Source organism: Ambystoma mexicanum, chromosome 3q (genome assembly GCF_040938575.1).
Source record: "Ambystoma mexicanum isolate Mex_15411 chromosome 3q, UKY_AmexF1_1, whole genome shotgun sequence".
Lineage (NCBI taxonomy): Eukaryota > Metazoa > Chordata > Amphibia > Caudata > Ambystomatidae > Ambystoma > Ambystoma mexicanum.
In genome coordinates this window covers 1092479294-1092500385 of record NC_090926.1, presented here as the reverse complement: position 1 = coordinate 1092500385, position 21092 = coordinate 1092479294, and the positions used below count along the sequence as shown (strand labels likewise).

Here is a 21092-nt window from a genome sequence, read left to right as displayed (position 1 = left end):
ATATCAAAGGTTGAACCCTTTATTGGATCGCATTATCTGAATTTAATTTATGAACCTGTTCCCTGGTCATACCATTCCCTGATACACTTCCAGCTCACATTGGAGGACCCCACCACTTGTGACAATTCCACACAACCCCTCATCACCTCTAGACAACGTAAGCTCACGCTAGAATTGCTCAAACCCACCATCTCCTCCCACCTTGAAATACTCCCCGATGACAACAACCCTGATACCATGCTTGCCGCCTACAACACCATTCTACTACACACTCTTGACCTTCACGCTCCTCTTAAAACTACCACACAGAAAAAAAAACATGACCATCATCATGACTGGTTCTCCTAAGATCTCATCGTACTGCACAAACAGAAACATTCTCTGAACACCTCTGGAGGAAGAACCCCTCCACAGCAAACACGGATGGCTACTTAGCCATAGCCAAAACCTATAAAATAGCCATCATAACCACTAACTCTCTCTCATCTTGCCCACCCTCTACAACATTTTCACTCAACCCTTATTCCTCATACTCGACTCCCTGGGTATCTCATACACAAACTTTGCTGATGATACCCAGATCCTCCTCACCCTAACAGGAGACTATGATATCGACTCAAAGACCCTTAACTACATCTATAATACAATTCATGCATGGATGGCAGCCAACGGTTTATGCCTCAATTCAGACAAAAATGAACTTCTCATAGTGGGCTCTAAAGAGACACTCAAGAACCTTGATCCCAATTCACTCACTTTATAATTGACAGCATAAAAATCCCAGTGGCGAACGCAGTAAAGACACTAGGTGTCTATCTAGACTCAAATCTAACAATGACCAGACAAGTAAACGCCATTGCCTCAATAGCAGCCTATCATGCCAAACTGCTCACAGCAGCCAGACCCTTTCTATCAAAGGATAATTGCATCACAATTGCCAAAGCCATAACAGGGTCAATACTTGACTACTGTAATGCTCTGTTCCTGGGCACTTCTGCCAAGAATTTATCTAAACTTCAAACAATGCAAAACAGCGCTCTCAGAGCAGCCACTGCAATATCCAAGAAAGAGCACATCACTGAGGCCAGAAAACAGGCACACTGGCTCCCAGTAAGAGAAAGAGTTGTATTTAAAGCTCTTGCCATCACCCACAAATGCATCCATCTCACTGCTCCACCCTATCTCTCCGATAGGATGCACCTTACCAGATACACCAGGACTACCAGAACTCCATACACAAACTTGCTCACGACCCCCAGAGTCAAGAAAGCCAGAACTGGTGAGGCTAGCTTCCCATACCTAGCTGCACTACATTGGAATGCCCTACCTCAACCCCTGCAAGCAGAAGTCTCTCACCTAGCATTCCGAAAAGCAAAGAAAACCATGCTCTTCAACTAAACCTAACTTATACCCTACCCTCACCTGGAACGCATCAACATGTCCTAAACATAGCTAATTTCTGAATGACTGTTCTCAATATACAACAAATTCTTAATGTACCCGTTATCTGATTATCTGTGTAACCTGCCTCCATGACATGATGTATGTAACCTTTATGCCACAAGGAACAGTGCCATGATGCCTTTAGGATGTATGTGCGCTATACAAATGTAAAAAATAAAATAAATAAATAAATCATACATCTACAATTCCAGAATCATGGAAGCCAGCTCCAACAGCAAGGAGCTCTTTAAAATCTTCAAAAGAGCTTGAAACCCCAGCACCTCCCATTACTAGCTTCCCGACGGATACAACTTGGTGCTGCTCTATTGTTCAAACAGCTCTCACTAACAAAACCATCTTGCGGAGAGACAAGGCTATTGTTGGGAAGGAGATGGTCCTAACCCACACCCCTCAGTACAATCGGGGTAGCTAAACCAAGTGCGGGCCAAGTGGGGAGACGCCTCTGCCCCGTGACACTTGTCTGCACAACGAGAACATAAAGAGTTGATGAATAACATAATGTAGGTCACGACGATGAGACACCATTTTGTATTAGACCAGGCGCCATCTTTTTACTAGGACCGAAAACTCATCCCTCTGCTGCTCGCAGACCACCCCTCCCCAGCATCTCACAGAAGGACAAGCCACCACCACCCTGATACACTCCATGCAAGCCTTATTCTCACGGAAGTCCAGACATTTACTATTGCAAATGTTTAGTTTCCTTTCTCCGGAATGTGCTGTCCGAAGAGTGTGAGACCAAAACAGGCCCCTGCACAAGTGCCCATCCATCTCCACTAACCTACCTGTGCCCGCTCATCCTCTGCCCCGCCAGGCCAGAGTCCACCAGCCCTGACCTCCCCATTCCCTTTCTTGGTGATACTCATCTGACCCCCTTGCACTGACCAATTCCCCCACACCCACCATACACATAATCCTGTACAGCAGTATATTTCCTCAAAAGCAACACACGTCTGATAATATTGTGGGGCACCAGTGAAGGCAGATGGCAGATCAAGCCCCTGCGGTGTGCGCCTGGGAGTGGGAACTGTATTATCAAAGGAATCTCTTTCCCAAGTACCCCCTTTCATTCAGTGATCAAGTATCCACCATTATTTGTGATTTGTTAGTTCCTGTTGTTTAGATAGTTAGCATTGTAGCGCCTCTGTGCCCTGACCTTCACCACTACTGACTGGGAAACTGCAGCCCATCGCGCCTGGCATCCCCTATAGAGCAGACCTTGCCATATTGCCTCTCCAATCAGCAGTGTGATTTTCTACTATATGTGATGACACCATGCATGATGAAATGGTTTCTTATAATGTGCTGCCCGCGAACTTTTGGCAGAGTGCTCTCAGACAGCAGAGTTCATTGCTGGAATTTTTATCTTATATAAACTTTGTCATCCTTGCAACTCATCACTTGGTCTGTTCCCTAACGGGGTGTGTTACTTATTTTTGCCTTATTTTTGGGACACGTGTATGAGTGGGTGCCTTCACTATCCTCAAGAAATCTCTGTTAATAGCCAAAAACACCCTCCAAACCTCTCCCCTGAACTCCTGCCCTTCACTACACCCCCTTTTATATTCAGCCACTTCTCTCATCAGGACACCCTCTTCATCATCCACAACCTAAAATCCTCCAGCTGCATGCCCCTCCCACATCATTAAAATGTGCACAGAACCCCCGGCATCCATAATCTCATTAGGAAGCATGGGATACACCCCTACTTAAAAACCTTCCCTTGACACCACCCTCCCTACCAACTATCGGCCCATCACCACAGTGCCCTTCCTCCTCAAAATTCTTTACTGCAACGCCTATATCCATCTTCTTGCCCACCTGGAAAACCACAACCTCTGGGGCTCTCGGCAATCTGGCTTCAGACCCATACACAGCACTGAAGCTTCCCTCCTAGATCTCAAGATCCAGCTCGACAGTATCCAAGATGATGGTGAGCTCGCCATCCTCCTGGTACTCAACCTCTCTGCCACCTTTGATTTAGTCGACCATGACATTCTGTGTCAACACTTCAGATCTAAATTCAACTTCTCCCCAGAGGCCACCAGTTGGATCAAATCCTTTCTTAGTGGTTGAACCTCCAGGGTCTTTGCCAGCTCAGATGCTGCAAATCCCATACCCGTCTCCTATGACATTATGTACACAAAACCTATGTTTGACAATCTTGACTATCTTGTGATTACCTACACCAACTTCGCAGACGACACACAAATCCTGCTAAAACTCACAGGAACCCACCTCACGGACTCCGACAACATCAACCACATCTACAGCATCATCCAGGCTTGGATGGCTGAGCACCATCTTTACCTGAATTACAACAAAATGGAGCTCGCCATCGTAGGACCCTCATACCGCGTAAAACACTTGGACCCAGCTTACTCTTCTTTCTCCATTAATGGCAACCCTACGCAGGTCTCAAGCCATTTAAAAATCCCAGGCATCTATTTAGTTGCATATCTCTCTATGCACAAACACGTAAATGCCCTTGCCTCCTTAGCTGCCTACACTACTAAGCTCATCAACCTCAGCAGAAAATTCCTATCCACTGACAACTGTCTCACCCTTACCAGAGCCATCATCAGCAGCAAACTTGACTACTGTGATGCCATTCTCTCAGGCACCTCATCTAAAAATCTCACAAAACTCCAACTGATCCAAAACAATGTCCTCTGGGCCGTCTGGGGCTTGAAATGCTCAGACCATATCTCCCATGATAGGCGTAGGCCCACTGGCTACCTATTAAAGCCTGCATTAAGGTCAAGGTCACCTCCATCACTCACAGATGCATCCATAACACTGTACTATCCTTCCTCAACCAATGGATCTCGAAAAAACCAGAGCGGCACTGCCTACGATCATGCACCACTCGAACCCTAGCTATTCCTATATTCTCCAGGAAAAGAGCTGGGCAACCAGCTTCACTCTCACTGCCCCCACCCCCTGGAATGCCATTGCACTCCACATCCAGGAAGAACCCTCCTACCTCATCTTTAGAAAACAAATTAAGACTTTTCTTTTTTTGACAAATATGACTAGCTGTACCTGATGCTCTGTCTGGTAATTTGCCTATTTTTATTTATTTATTTGTTTGTTTATTTATTTATTTATTTATTTATTTATTTATCCCATAACCAGAGCCTCCACAAATCGCCCCACCAACTATGTTGGCGTTGTATTAGTATTTGTATTTGTATTTAGTTGGCATTTATTGAGCACTTTACTCCAAAGCGCTGAAAATAAAAACATTGTTACAGTACAATAAAGTGAAAATTGAAAGATTTACAAGAAATGTTTCAGGTAGTTATATCTAATCAAGTAAGGAGTTAGTTAGGTTAAAAGCAAATCGAAGTGGGAAGATCGATTAGAGAAGATAGGTCTTTAAAGATGTACGAAATGCAGACTAGGAGGTAATAGAACGGAGAGGGAAGCGGAGAGAGTCCCGATGCAAGGGAGCAAGAAGAGAAAAAGCACAGAACTGAGATTGGGCACACTGGGACGAGGGACTGATTGCAAGCACTTGGATTGTGAACAAAGAGAATGAACAGGAACATAGAAGTAGACCAAGGATTAGAGATAAGTGAGGGCAAGACCATGGAGGTATTTAAAAAGCATACATATAAAACTGAATTTGAGCCAGGAGGAAAAGTCAGTCCACCGATCAAAGAAATATTGTGAAATGGAGTCACGAGGGGATAACTGGTAGAGAAAATTTATAGAAACATTCTAAATGGATTTAAAAGGGGCCAAACGGGAAAGAGGAAGACCAAAGAGAATAGAGGAACACCAAAAAAGGCGAAAGAAAATGAAAGATGAGATCAGGAGTTTGGTGGTGCCAAATGTCAGATAAAGGCAGGCTTTATGGATGTTGAAGAGATGGAAGCAACAAGTGCGAGAGATAGTAGAAATGTGGGGGGACAAGGATAAGTCTGTAAGTAAAGACCGAGATTGCGAGCAGTACTGGAGAGAGGTAAAGAAGAAGGTGGAAAGGAAACACAGGATTGAGGGGAAGGGTGGGGAATAGTGGTGGCAGGGAAGAAAAGACCTTCGGTTTTTGAGGAGTTTAGAACAAGGAAGTGGTCTGACATCAATGATTTAATCGTTGTCTCCTCTTGTAATGTTGCATTAGTAGTGTCCTGACTATAGTATGTAAACAACTGTTTCAAGACTTTAGGGCTCAATTCTGACAGTGATATAGCGCTGATGCGGGGATTTGCGCTATGTCACCATTGTGTTTGCAGTAAGTTTGAGGGCTCTCCTTAAGTTTTGATAGCATCATTGGGCCTCATTACGAATCAGGCGTTAAGGGGTTAACGGCGCCGTAAACTGTGCCGACCCTTAACGCCTGATTCCGAGGTCCCTTTGCGCCATGGTGAGTTTAACACCTGCTTTTTGCAGGCGTTAAAATCCATGGCGCTAAGGGACCATGGTGCTAATTACGCCACCGTAATTTAGGGTGGCGTAATTAGCGCCTTCCCCACTCCCATTATGCCCTATGGGGCAAAAATGGGAATGAGGAAGGGTAAAATGGGAAATGGGGATTTACCGCCCCACTCACCTGGAATGGAGCGGTAAATCCGCCATCCACCATGGTGTAAACGTAGTTTACACCATGGTGGTAAGGGTACGACCCAGGCGGTAACTTACCGCCTGGGTCGTAATGAGGCCCATTGTGTGCCCTCTAGGCAGGGCTGTGTGTCCATGGGAAATGAGGAATAACTACTTCTCTGCAGTGCAGGTGGTAGTTTGCCTTGTGTGTGAAGTAGGTTATGAATTCATAGAGGGTTAAGTGTTAGTTAAAGTCCTGCTTTGCAAAGCATGTCTCAGTTTAACAGAATCCCCTCTTTAATTACTGCAGAAAGGGAGATGGGTGGAGAGTGGACATTGGGGTGGGGGGTCTTCTTAGTGTATGCACAGAACACAGATGAGTTGGAAAAGATGCAGAGGGTGCAGCAGAGAAGCGAGGCAAGGATGTGCACTGTTAGGAGGGAACAGACATCTACTGCTATAAAAAGGGAAGAGATGCCTGAAAGACCTCTGTGAAGCAGGAGATGGCTTCAGAGGAGGCAGTGTGGAGGCCAGGGGAGCTTCACAAGTAATACTGTAGGAATGGAGCTAAGAGGCGCATTTGGGAATTTGTGAGTTGGGCGGGGTATCTGAAGTAAGGAAGACTTCAGGTATTGTGAGACTGGGGCCAAAGAAGGAAGTTGCAAAGCATCTAAACATGTTTATTTCTTTCAACAGCGGAAACTGCTACCTGAAGAGCACGCTGGCCCTCCCAGTGCCTCCTGTGATAAATTATCTCAAAGATGTGGTGTCTGGCTTCTCTGGGAAAAAATGTGACAAAGACATTTCAGGTAAACCTAAATTTAACAGACATTGACATAGTCACTATTGTTGGATTTACATTTCCATCACACTTTAGAGAGGATGACAAAAAACTATTTTCGTCTATCTTTTTTGTTCTCCATCATCAAAGGTCACAACATTTGTCATGGCCAAATGGGAACACACAGTCCTATTTTGCATTCTCAGCATACAACTAGGGTATATCACACGTTTGCTCCCCATATCAGGACATTGTAAAGATTGTTTTGCACACACGTAGGCCCTTGGTCGAAGTTGTCAACAACAGAAAACATTCTGTAAATCAGATCAGTCAAGCTTGACATATTCTCTTTTGGTGCCCAATCACAAGTATTAATATGTGTGTACATGTTCAGTAGCTTCAGAGGCCTCAACTGAACTAGTAGCAATCTACAAAAGGCACAGACACATCTGCAAATCCAGTCAGCCACAATATGACACACATTAGATTTGGGTTGCAAAACATACATAATAGCATGCTGCCAAAGGCACACCACCCCCAACTGCACATATATATCTACAGTATGGTCAGAGATACACAACAAAAGGGCGGATTGGGCAAATACTGTACAAATAAACACTGACAACAGATCCACTAGATGTATACTCACACTACAGCACATGTTCACAGCATGCAGATGAGGAATATACCGCAAATGTTCACACTGACAATGTAACACACCATCATAGGTTGCAAGCATACATACAACTTAAATCTACACTATGTAACCTTATACTACTGTGTTTTACAAATGCTATGCAAACAAGAAAGAGGTTGAAGGGACAAAATAAAACGGAGTATATTCTGTGCAACAAACAAACCCATCTGTGACAGCCTATCAACACTTACAAAACAACACATCACCAATCCAGGCAAAAGGGTCCAAATTACATATGCTGTTAAAAAAACGCATACAATTTATACCTCCTACACAATGTATCCCGGCAGTAATACAGGACAAAATCACTATGGAAACACGACATCAAAGCAGATCCTAACAAACTACAAACAGTGATAACACACTCAACTGACAATCATAGCATGTAGCCATTCTCATGTGGAACAGACTGACACATGCACATAAGATACATGCATGCACCAAACATGAAGTACTGCAACACTCTAATTCTGCACATTTCCAATACAATCCAACCGACTTGCACTCAGCAGCACATACTTTCAAAGCATGAAACCACAAACAATTCTGATTAGGCAAACCTCTGACAAAACATAACACATCATACTAACTAAAATGCTCCATCCTTCTGTTGCGAATGTACAGAGCCGATCTCTTGCCCTGTTGACAATGCTGGCAAAGAAAAAAACATGCTCTTCAAAGACTCAATCCAACAGGTACCAGGGTAAGTGTATTACAATATGTTAATAATAGGAGTGTCTACAAATAATTTGCTAACATTTTAATTCAAATTAACACAAGTAATCATCTCAAACATCCAATTGCACAAACTTGACTCAAGGGGACTGCAAACATAACATATATGACCAATAATACTAATTTCTTATAAATCATAACATTCATTAATCAACAAATGTATTTCGGTAACAAAAGGTGCCATGTGGTAACAACTGTCGTACAAGCTCTACAACTTCCATTCCATGCTAAAATCGAATATATGTAACAAAATGTAACACAACATAAATAATGTTTTAAAGATCATATAATAGTATATATAATAATCAAACCCTCATGTTACAGGAAATAACAATGTTCCACAGGTAGGAATTGTAAATGCAATGAACAACAAGAGTCTAACGATGACAAATCAACTGAGAGCTTGTTCTCTGTTAATCATGATCAGTTGAATAGAGAGGGTTAGAGTGCATCGATCTAATGTTTCCTGGAATTTAAAAACATCTCAGCCAATCACTTTTCTATAGACATCACATCTGATTTGTTGCCTGCAAGCAAATGTATAAAAGATTCAACCACAAATTGACACAATTGACATCAAATTCGAAAATGGATAATAGGGGGGCGTGGCCAGCAGGCGGCTGATGCAGACGTGAGCCCGCACTGCTCCTGTGCCGCCAGCTAAATCCTGAAAGAATCCTGCCTTTCCTTCGTTCATAAGAGTCCACCTGAACTGCCTCCCTGCTGTGGGAACCGGCAAGGCACCTTCACGTCAATTCCCGGAGGAAATCGGTGCGTAGAAACGCACTTTGGAGGGTTTTGCAGGCGGCGGCTCCAGGCGCCGTATGACCAACAAAATGGCCGCTGCACATCGCGGACCCACGATGGGTACCGTTTTCCACTAACGTGCCCGCCCTGTGGACCCGCGACGCCCCGGAGAGTGGGGAGCGCCTGTGACGGCTGTGGAGGTACGAGCGGCAGTGCGCGTGCCGACACCGGCAACATTTCCTGCTCAGCTGGAACCGAGCGGACCCCGACCGGGGACTCCCCGCTTCCCGCCCGACGCTTCCCCCGAGATCGGAGGATCTCCCTATCTGGCAGTGCACCCGTGCGTGGTGGGAGCACAAGGGCTCTCCATCATCCATCCACGACTGCGACCGCACGGAGCGGCTGCCTTTCACCGCTGCCGGGCCCGTGGCTCACTTAAGGGTGCGGCAAGGGGGGAGGAGCAATCCCACCGAACTGCGGAGAGCCGCGGCGGCGCAGCGGATCTCCCGCACGACGCTGAGCGCCTGATGTCCCCTGTGTACGGACTCTATCCACTTCCCTGGCTTGATCGTGGTGGACCGAACTGGCGGTAAGGAGCGGGGTGGACGTGTGACTGAAGTCGGCTCCCTTGGGCGCCATCCCCAGGCTCCATACAAACACTCACTGCACTCTAAGCAAACTCACTGTACTACGTCCAAGTTTCCGACCTCCAGCACAGGTGTAGTACAACCCAAGATCAGCTTTATAGCCCGGAGGGGTACCTCCGCTGAGATAATTGTTAGAAAGCCACAACGAACAACACTATGCCAATCTAGCCACATTATGGAGAATTGAAACCATCACACTGCGCCAGCCGAGCCCTGCACAGACGCCGCCTGGGTCCCTCCGCTGCCTGTGGCGAACTGTCGCCGATAGCCCTCTAGGCCCAGACCAGCGCGCACTACTGCTATCCTCCTCCTAGTGTGCGCTCTAAGGGCAACTACTCAACAATACGAGCTGCGCTGGGTGCACCACCCATACCGACACGATGTGCGGCTTGCTTGACCTACGGCAGGCTCAGATATAACAGTGGGCTTCTCCCCCTCACTAACCCAAACGAGGGCCTACGGCCTGGAAACATTCCTTTCCTTGTGACGCACTGTTACACTAAAGCGGCAACCACCGCGGCTCACGGCCCTGAAGATACGAGGTGATCATACCTGGAAATTTCCCCCTCCCTCCAATAACTCTTACTCCTCTGCCCTCCACCTGGCATATCCCGCCAGAAGCAACCTGGATCTTCGCAGTCACCCTACCAGAAAACCAGATATGGGGAAAGAGAAAACCAGGAAGACCTCCACGCAAAGCAGGATCGAACAATACGTGTCCACACCAATGTCTCGTTCCCCGGAGAGGCCGTTGCAACAAGACACTGACTGCATGAGACATCATGAGTGCCATTGCCAGTTCAAGAACTTCCATGGAGAAAAAGATGGATAGTATAGGTGCAGATGTATCCTTGCTAAGACATGACCTGCAGAAGCTGACCTCACGCACCGGAGAAGCGGAGATGCGGATCTCCCAAACAGAAGATAATCTTTGCGGAGTGAACCGTCAGATGTCTGGCATGATGGCACGCATAAAGCTCCAGGAATCAAGAGCAGATGACAGTGAGGGTAGATCGAGACGTAACAACGTCCGCATACTCGGCCATCCAGAAAAAGCAGAAGGAGATTGTATGGAGCTATTCCTTGAGAGTTGGCTCGCGGACATATACGATTCACAGTCCTTCTCTAAGTTCTTTTCTATTGAGCGAGCCCATCGCATCCCCAGAGGCAGGATCGTACCAAGAGCACCGCCACGTACAGTCATCGCAAGGTTCCTTAACTACGGAGATAGAGATACAGTACTGCAATTAGCGAGATCTAAGGGAACAGTTACGTACAATGGATCTAGAATTGCTTTCTTCCCGGACTTCACCAGAGAAGTGCAGAAAGCAAGCCAATCTTTTGATCCCCTTAAGAAACGCCTGCAATAAATGGGTGTGAAATATGGACTAATCTTTCCTGCCCAACTTAAAATATTTCACAAAAATACAACCGTGCACTTCACGGATCCTAGAGAGGCGTGGAGTTGGGCTGAAAAGCACATAGACGGCGACTGGAGCACCGTGGGAAGGGGGAGACGAGAACGGAACAGACCACATCCAGAGAGGCCACCTGATATGGATCCACAATCGCAACAACAGATTGTGAACCCACAGAATGCAGAGGCTTAAAAATAACGACACTACTCCAGTCATCCAGACCACTGCTAATGTGCCGCACATGCGCTATGCTGCACGTTACGAACGTAGAAACAAAAGAAAACTGGCTGGCGGCCACGGGTTGCCCCTCCCTTGAATGGAAAGAGCACCCGAAGCTACGCAAAGCGGAGCTCCGCCTCCCTGCCCTAAGCTTCTTTCTGTGCCACACCACCTGGCATACTGGTACTCTAGAATCGGATAGACTCAGGGCAACCAGATGTAGAATTCAGTTAAATTGTTGAGAAGTTAACACTGGGACGACAGATGCTTCAGTTGGGGATGGAGTATGGGGAGGGGGAGTTGAACTCTATGGTTTTATTCAATGTTTAGCATACAGTGGAGCAAACGCGATGGGACCTCCGCGTGTGCAACAGGGTGCACACACCTGCGAAAGTAAATCCCAAAACATCAATGGCATCTGAGACCGCCCCGTCCCAAAGAAAGCTCAAACTTTTGGCTTGGAATGTGAATGGGCTTGGTGCCAGCATCAAGAGATGACTGGTTCTCCAACATCTAAATAGGCATTCCCCAGATATAGCCCTCCTGACCGAAACACATTTAGCTGGAAATGAATGCAAATTCTTTCAAAGATCAAACTACCGCACCGCGGTACACGCTGGCTTCTCCATGGGAGCGAGGGGAGTCCTCATCCTAATTCACAAAAGACTTCCGCTGGCGATCACCCATACCATACAAGAGAGAGGAGGCCGATTTGTATATATTCAAGCAACTCTTTGGAACCAAATGCTAGCACTCATGGCAGTATACTCCCCGCCAACCCTCCTCAATGACCTGCTAAATGAAATTTCGGTGGACAGTCATAATATTGAAAAAAAAATGTCGACAGACAAAAATGTCGACAAAAAAATGTCGAAAAAAAAAATGTCGACATTCGTTTTTTTTAATTATATATTTATTTTAGGGGTTCGGGAGTTAAAAAAAGGGAAAAATAAAAAATAAAATAAAAAAAGGGGGGTTGGGGGGGAATCCCCCCATTTAAAAAAAAAAATGCATTGAAAAAAAAATCGACATTTTTTTTTTCGACATTTTTTTTTCGACATTTTGACTGTCGACATTTTTGTTGTCGACATTATGACTATAAACCGAAATTTCCCCCATCATAGCAGCAAGACCGGCAGATACCTGGGTGTTGGGGGGAGACTTTAACGAGGTCATGGATAAAACCCTGGACCGCACACACCTGAGAGCCAGGAACCCCTCCATCACGACCAAATTGGCTTCCTTTGCGTCAGCACTAGGCCTATTTGACGCATGGAGGGCCCTACATGCTGAGTCTCGACAATACTCTTTCCACTCGGGAGTCCATGCTTCGATGTCACGAATAGACTACTTCTTCCTGCCAAACCAAATCAGTCATAAAATAAGCAATGCTTCCTTCCTTCCACGGGGAATCTCCGACCACTCCCCATTGTTGCTAGAACTGGAAACGGAGAGACCGCGATCGCCCCCCTCGTGGAGGCTGAACTCCTATTACCTGGGCTTCCCGGAATTCCAAGAATTGCTGGAGACAACCACTGTCAACTACTTTGAATTTAATGCACCTTCAGTTGATAATCCCAGTACATTATGGGAGGCGTACAAGCCGGTCCTACGTGGAGCAATCATATCTTGGACATCCCACAAGAAGAAAGAGCATCGAGAGAAAATTAACGAAATCGAAAGTGAAGTCATGTCCAAGGAGCTGGCGCACATCACCAGAGACACTCCGGAGACGAATAGAGACTTGGTGTTGGCACAGAAGAAGTTGCACAATCTTAGTCTAGACTGCGCCCAAAAAGCGCATGCTGCCATGAAGGCACGTGTTTACGAAACAGGAGACAAGGAGACAAAGCGGGCAGAATGCTTGCGTGGCTAGAAAAGCGTGATGAAGGACAACAGAAGGTGAAGTGCATTAGAACTCTGAACACTAACGTTGTCCATACCGATGCTGAGATTACGGATCGCTTTGCTGAATTCTATGAGGACCTATATAAACCCCCCGCCGACGCCATAAATAGCGCCTTACTAGCTGATATAGCCCTTCCAACTCTCACCACAGAGCAAGCCAGTACTTTAGACAGCAAAATAACTACTGACAAAATATCGGCCGCCATTGCGCAACTCCAGACAGGCAAAACTCCGGGCCCGAATTGCTTCCCACTTGCCATCTGGAAAAAGCTAAATCATCTAGATATTCCAGCTCACTTACTTGCCGTGTTTGAGCACTCCCTAAATCAAGGCAAGCTTCCACCAGATCTCCGCAAAGCCACCATTATAGTGATTCCCAAAAAAGATAAACCCCCAGAGGAATGTACCTCCTATCGTCCCATATCCCTCATCAATAGAGAAGCCAAAATACTAGCCAAAATACTAGCCAATAGAATGCAAGAAGTCATCACGTCATTAATCCACCCGGACCAATGTGGCTTTATGCCCCAAAGGTTGACCAGAATGAATATTCGTAGACTGCACCTGGCGCTGGAGAGAGCACCAACCCTGCAGCAATCACTAGCTCTACTGGCCGTAGACTTCGAAAAAGCTTTCGATTCAGTTCACTGGGAGGCATTATGGGCCATAATGCGTAGGATGCATTTCGGGGAACCATTCATAAAATGGGTACAACTCCTGTACAATAATCCAGTTGCAGAGGTTAAAGTAAATGTGTGGTCATCGCGCACTTTCAATTTAGGGAAGGGAACTAGACAGGGCTGCCCGCTGTCGGGGATGGTGTTTGCGCTAATTATAGAACCACTAGCAGTCCTCTTGAGGAACTCTACCACATGGTCTGGCTTCAGATGGGGGCCAAACTGGGAAGACAGAGTATCCCTTTATGCAGACGACCTCCTGGTATATCTGGGCGACCCAGCGACATTCTGCTCTGTGGTCACACAAATTATAATAGAATATGGAACCTTTAGCGGACTAAAAGTAAACTGGTCCAAATCTGTGCTGTACCCGGTAAAAGGTGTGGACTGCATATCGGCGACAGGAACCCCATACATGGTTGAAAACACGCAGTTTCGATACCTGGGCATCCTAATCACCAATAGACTAGATAACTACGTAAAACAAAATCTCCACCCACTAGTTAAAAGATACGAGCAGGACGCAGCCCACTGGCATACACTACCAATGATATTGCTAGGCAGGGCGGCACTCTTCAAGATGTTGGCCTTACCCCGATTTCTATATGTCCTCCAAAACGCCCCTCTTCACATCCCCTCCGCAGAGTTTCACAGAATAGATGGCACAACACGCACACTCCTATGGGGTGGGAAACGCCCGAGAATTGCCCTCCAAACCCTACAACACTCGGTTTGGGAGGGAGGAATAGGTCTTCCGAACATGCAGATCTACTATTGGGCAACACAAATGGCAACAGTCGACGACATATTGCACAGAGACCCGCTAACCCCTCATATAAGAGCTGAACTAGCTGCGAGGCATGGGATGTCCCCGATTGAAAGCCTTTATTGTAAACAGACCCTCTCATCAGAATGGACGATAGCATCGCACATAGCCCGGATATGGAGAGAAGTACACAAACACCTAGGCTGGGACAATAAAATTAACCCAGTCCAGCCCACCCGGAACAATGGTCACCTCCCAAACTTATGCAATCTTCCGAAGTGCCCAAACTGGGCTACAGCTGGGATACAGCTAATTCAGCAGATAATCGTGAATGATCGACTGATTCAGTTTCCCGAGCTTGTTTCAGAACACAACCTCCCTGAGTCTGAGCATTATCACTACGGACAGTTACAGCACACACTCACTATGCACAGAGCCCAGCTGGCAGATATGCCGGAATGCACGCCCATAGAAAGGAATATAGTTATTGACAGTGTAACTAAAAAAGTCACATCCACCATGTACAACGCTATTTCCTCATTTGCCACGAAGGAACTTCTGTCTCTGAAGACAAAATGGGAAAGTGATATTGACCCTATAGAACCTGAAGACTGGATTACGACTCTAATGTATTCTAGAGAATGTGCAATCTCTGCTCGGATCAGACTGGTTCAACTCAAGATACTTCATAGGATTTATTACCCCCGAATAGCCCTGTATAATTGGAACAGAGCGATCGACCCCAGATGCCTACGCTGCAAACAGGAGGAGGGAACCTTCTATCACATTCTCTGGCAGTGCACACGTATTCAACGCTTATGGCATAAAAGTCTTATGTCGCTCAATCCCGACAGACCCTAAACTCTTCCTCTTGGGCATTGACAGTACAGTGGAACTGTCACGCTTTGAAAAACTTCTTGTCTCGACTGTCATGGAAATTGCCAAAAGGAATATTGCGCAGTTGTGGGGCTCTGAAAACACCCCGAAATATGATCACTGGGTAACTGATGTAGGTACTGTCATCCTAATGGAACGCCGAGTCTATCAAGCTAGAGGCTGCCCAGGCAAAGCAGACAAGATCTGGGGAAAATGGGAACAGACATTATAACACTGTTGTACTATGATTATTGTATACCATCATGTAACCCTGTTTAACTGTATGTGCCAATACCAACCCTTGGGGCGTCCTGAGTAATACCAGGACTTGCAAATGCTCGCTGTAATCACTGCCAATATGCCTTATAGCGTGTGTGTTCCTCTGGTTGCTTACATTTCAACTTGCTCAATTATGTCCTTTTGCGCTGCTCTTCCACCTGTATGCAAACCCTTACGGTTGTAGTTAGTAAATTGTTGTATTATTGCACACAAATGTAATAAAATGTGTTATCAAAAAAAAAAATGAAAAAAAGAAAATGGATAATAAATACCTGGTATGTTTCTATTCATCAAAGGTTAACTTATCCTAAATATTCAGGAGAACATTTATAGATTTATGAAGAGATGGAAGGAAATACATGATTAGAGATTAAAGCAATGATTAATAGGAATGGCGACCACATAATGATCCTAATATTGCAATTTCCCTGTGTCAACAGCTACCCAATGAGGAACGATATGTGCAAGCATAATGTGGAATAAGCAAGAACCTTGGATCTGTGTTGAACCTGTGGATAATCGTGGGTTACAGTGTAATACAAATATAAAGACAAAGCTACAGAATATTTTGGCATGGTGTTAATAAGGGCCTAAATCATGGAAGGTTTTGCGTGGTGCAAAGTGACTTTACACTGCCAACAAACACTTGGAACCGGGCCTAATTCACAGATTGGTGCAAAGTGTATTATTGCGGAGCAAAGTCACTTTGCACTGCAAAAGTACTCTTTGCACTGTGCTAAATGGTCCTAATCAATGCTTTTATTTGTTTTAGGCTCATTTAGCACAGTGCAAAGAGTACTTTTGTGGTGCAAAGTGACTTTGCGCCACGAAAATACACTCTAAACGTTCCATGAATTAGGCCCTAAGTGTGGTCGTAATACTATCTATAGCTACAATATTCCACCATTCAGATATAGGAGGGATTTTTGTGGATTACCAGTGTGAAACTATTTTGATAACAATGGCTCACTGAGGACTACTCAAGGCACATTGTTATTTGTCACCTCGATCATACAATACTAGGGCAAAGTGGTACATTGGGAGTTCCAGCTTAATAATTCACATATTACAGGTCCTGCGGTGGCAGCCCTATAGTTATGGTTAAGTTACTCAATCCATAGAAAGAGCACTTTTTGGGTGGCTTATAACTTCTCCCACCCTGGACCAAACATTACCAAAGTATATGCCCCGTCAAATTGATTCTGCAAAGTTTGGTGAGGTTTCGTCAAGGGGGGGGCAAAGTTATAGCAGGATCCGAATATTTCAGTTTTTTCCGTGGACCCAATGGAAAAATGTGTTTGGTGACGTCTACTGCCCAAATCGCTGGATAGTTTTTCACCAAATTTGCCACCGTAGTAGTGGCTTGTTCCCGAAAGTGTGCTTCTGTAAATATGGTGTAAGTCCGTCCAGTAATTTTTTTTTAAACAGGCCAAAGCTAGTTAAAACAAAATGTGGGCTATCTGGGTTCGGTCCGTGGACTCACTTCCCTGTTCAGTTCACGGACAGCCTCTGATTAATTCAAATGAGACGTGAGGTCCATGGACATCGGGCGAGCCCACTATTTGGTCAATAAAAAACGTGAGGTGCATCATATTTTCTGAAACGTCTGCCATGTTGGATCCGCGGACAGCTGCAACTGACCACGGACGGATCAGTGAGGAAAGTCTGTAAAACACATTTTGGGTCTTTTGGTGTTGGAAAGAGGGGCTCTGAAGGGTGTGGGTGTGGAAAAAAGATGATATGGGGCTCTTTGTATAGGTGTAAAAAGAGCGTACGGGTGACGCAGCATTCCGTGGACATCGCAGTAGTCCATGGATAGAGTATTGGGCGGACAGCTTGAGAAACACATTTGGGCTTATTTGGTGACTGAAAGATGGCTTGGTCAAGGTAAGGGAGTGGAATATAGATGGTGTGGGTATGTTTTCATAGGTGAAAAATAGTGTTGGCAGTCCATTTCGATGTCTGCAGACGTCATTTGAATTGGGAAGGGGAGGTTCAGGGCGAGTTGTGTTATTCCAATATGTATTTTATGTCCTTGTTATGTGTGGTTTAATTATGCATAATACAGGCATTCACCCAAGAATCTGGCCACTGGCCACAACCATTATAATAATGTGTGTATAGAAATTGAATCTGCTACTGGATACAGCCATTATAATAATATGTGTATAGTAATTATAGATAGTGTAGTGGCAGTACACAGTATGTGTAACATGTTGACATGATACAATTGAAGTGCAAATAATATGTATTATTGCTGTACCATTGAGGGTATAGGTTGAGTTTGTTGTACATGGTAATGAAGGAGAAATCTTTGCTTTGGTCTCTGTGAAAAAACATGTTATAATATGTTAGGCAGGATAGTTTAAAATGTTTCACTGCATACAATCTCACATATTCATGTAATTTTTAGACCCTCATAATCATTACATTTTAAGTACTATGTTTGGAACAACATTTTTGTGCATTCTTCACAGTTGCTGTTTCTGTTTGCAAAATCATTTTGTCATTGCGAAAGAAAATCCATACAGGATTTTAAAAAACCTACTACATTTATGTGAGTTTAAGTTAAACAGTATGTTTGTTTGCAGTATTTCAGGGATTGTTTAAGGTGCACAGATATTCTATTTGTTGTTACAAGCAGTGTTGGAATAAGAAGAACTATGATGGTGTATTTGCAATGAAGTGTAAAGAAGGGTATTTTTGAAGTAGATAGATACCTGTTGGCATATTCTAACACTTTTGCTTTTCAAAAGTACTGTTGTACTCTTTCTTTAAAGGTATTATTGAAGTACTTAGATACCTGTTGGCGTATTGAAACTGTTTTGCATTTTAAAAGCAGCATTTACAGTAGTATAGATGTAGTTAAATACCAGTTGGCGTATTCTAGCTGTTGATAGTTTTATAGATTTGATGGGTATTTTTTGAAGCAGTTAGATACCTGTTGGCGTATTCAAATTATTTTGCTATTAAAAGGTAGTATTGCAGTATTGTGGATGCAATTAGATACCAGTTGGCATATTCTAACTGTTGATAGTTTTACAGGTCAGTGACTAAATTTAGGTTTAAGGAATATTAAGTAGGCATTTTTTAGATTTGCTGCTAATCTTTGTTTTAGAGAAACAGAAGTGTCATTGCATTCAATCCAACCACTTTTTTAATGTATGCAGTATAGTGACCTGCAGTGGTTGTGGCACCAGTGGGGAAGATTATGCCTACAGTTGTGAAGGTTTTCTTGAAAAGAGATGTGTGAAGCTAGTAAGCTTGTAGTTGTTGTTGGTACCATCTGCGTTGTACCGTAAAAGCATTAGTATCAGATATTGGCTATGTGTGTTTATGTGCATGGTGGTATGATTGTCAGAATTGCAAAAACTGCATAATATGCCATGATTTGCATTTTGCAACAGCTGATAAAATGGAATGGATTCACAATTTGGTATAGATACATAGACACATCTTTTATTAGGGATGTGATCTTGTGAAACATGGTTGCAGAGAGTGTATGTATGTTTCCACATGTATGACATTTAGAAGATTTCCTTTATAAGGTATGCTTTAGGTTTCCAGTGCTTGCATTAAGTAAAATAGAAATTCATGTGGATCTTCCTGTGTGTTTATGGTGAATTTTACTATTTCTGTAAAGTGGTCCAACCTTTCCCTTATTCGTGTTAAGATTTGCCATATAAGGTTGTGCCTGTTAAATGGTCTGCAGCTTCGTAGCATCCACATTATCTATGGGATAGCATTTTTATGCCAAAGCTGTACAATTTTTGTGACAGTGTTTTGTCAGATGATATGTCATCCCAGAGGTCTTTATCTTTGTTTTCTCAGCTTTGGTGAGTGACATACCTTGCAACAGTAGTGTAATTGTCTGCAATATCTATGTTTGCATTCCACAAGAGTGCAATGATTGCATTGTAAATCATTGAGGTACTTTGAAGCTTCAGTTTTTTTAATGTGTATGTGTTTTTAGGCGATGTGCCTTTCGCACTGTGTCTAACTAAATACATCTAGCTGTTTCCTTGCCCTTTTGCTGAAACTGGTCTAGGGAAAACAAAGCAGCATTTGGTGTAGTATGTATTATTTCTACATCAGCGGTATTTGACACACTTATGTTTTTGGAGGTGTAGCATTTGTCTACTTAGGTCAGAATGTGTGGTTTCTGAAGGGATGTCGCAGGATATGTATTTATGAATAAATTGCAAAACAGTAGCATCACTGTCATGACAAAATCTAGGAGCATCTTTTATCCACAGTGGAGAGGTACTTGTATTGAAGATGAAGTGCAGCATGCCAATAAAGCGATGGGGAAAGTATCTTGATACATTTACAGGGTCAACAGAATAGAGTTCTCCTGGTGTTTTTATGTCTATACCTTCTTTATATGGTTTGCTATGTGTAAGAAGTCGTGCAAGTCATCCCATCCATATTCTGTACAAGTTATAGTAACAAACCATGTGGGTGGGCTGAGGTTCCTTAGCATACAACGGACATCAGTGTGATGTCGGAACCAGTATTCTTTTATACCACACATGTTTGACAAGAGATTTGTGATACTTGACTGCAAAACTTCACCTTTGTCTTTTATCTTTTGAAGCAGTTGGGTAGCAGAGCCTGTTTTTAATGTGTGTACCATTCCGTAACATAAGTTGAAAGTTCACTTTCAAACAGGAGGTTGAATATGTATTCTACATTTTGTCTAAATCTGGGGTCTTCAGAATACAAACATACATACAGAGCGATATTCTGTTATTTGTTTGGATCTTTCATCATATCTTCCTCCTTTTTTTATTTTTTTTATTAAGTGTATTTGGTTTATTACAAACCTTTCACAATCAGTAAAGCATTTCATTTCGCAAAGAGATCTGTCATGACAAAATCAGCATCGAACAAGTACAAAACAGCGGTCAAAAGTAGAAAAAACTAGAAAGTCCAGAGTGGGCTAAACTAAATCTAAAAAACTGTTCACATTCAAGTTGGATACTTAAAATAAGTTTTGTTTTTCAGAAAAGTAATAAAGATAAAATTGGATTAATGATTCACAGTAAAAAAATGAACATCAACACTAACACAACGCGTCCTTTTGACTATTCAATTCACGATTAAGGTGTTTTCTAGAAATTTGACCGTTGCAAAATTTATTTTTGGAGATTGGCAAGCATAAATTATACTCCACCATTTCTCCGCATCTAGGCCACATAAGTCAGTGATATTACTAGTTAGGTACAAATTTCACAGGTCTCTCAGTTTAGTGCAGAATAACACTAAGATTTAATGATTCTTCACTTCTTTTGCACAATCTGCACTTTGTGCATATTTTTTCTTTAGTA

The 21092-nt window shown here is 43.9% G+C and overlaps 1 protein-coding gene across 3 annotated transcripts in view; it reads left to right on the top strand.

Moving 5' to 3' along the window:
* The window catches only part of LOC138581962 (coagulation factor XI-like), a 349622-nt gene that overhangs the window by 295553 nt on the left and 32977 nt on the right, over positions 1–21092 (top strand). For 2 of the 3 annotated variants that reach the window (XM_069652873.1, XM_069652871.1), the window contains exons 10-11: positions 6709–6821; positions 8115–8193. In XM_069652873.1, coding sequence (XP_069508974.1) covers positions 6709–6821; positions 8115–8193 — 192 coding nt within the window. The remainder of the gene's footprint in view (positions 1–6708; positions 6822–8114; positions 8194–21092) is intronic. The other variant, XM_069652874.1, reaches the window with a different exon arrangement.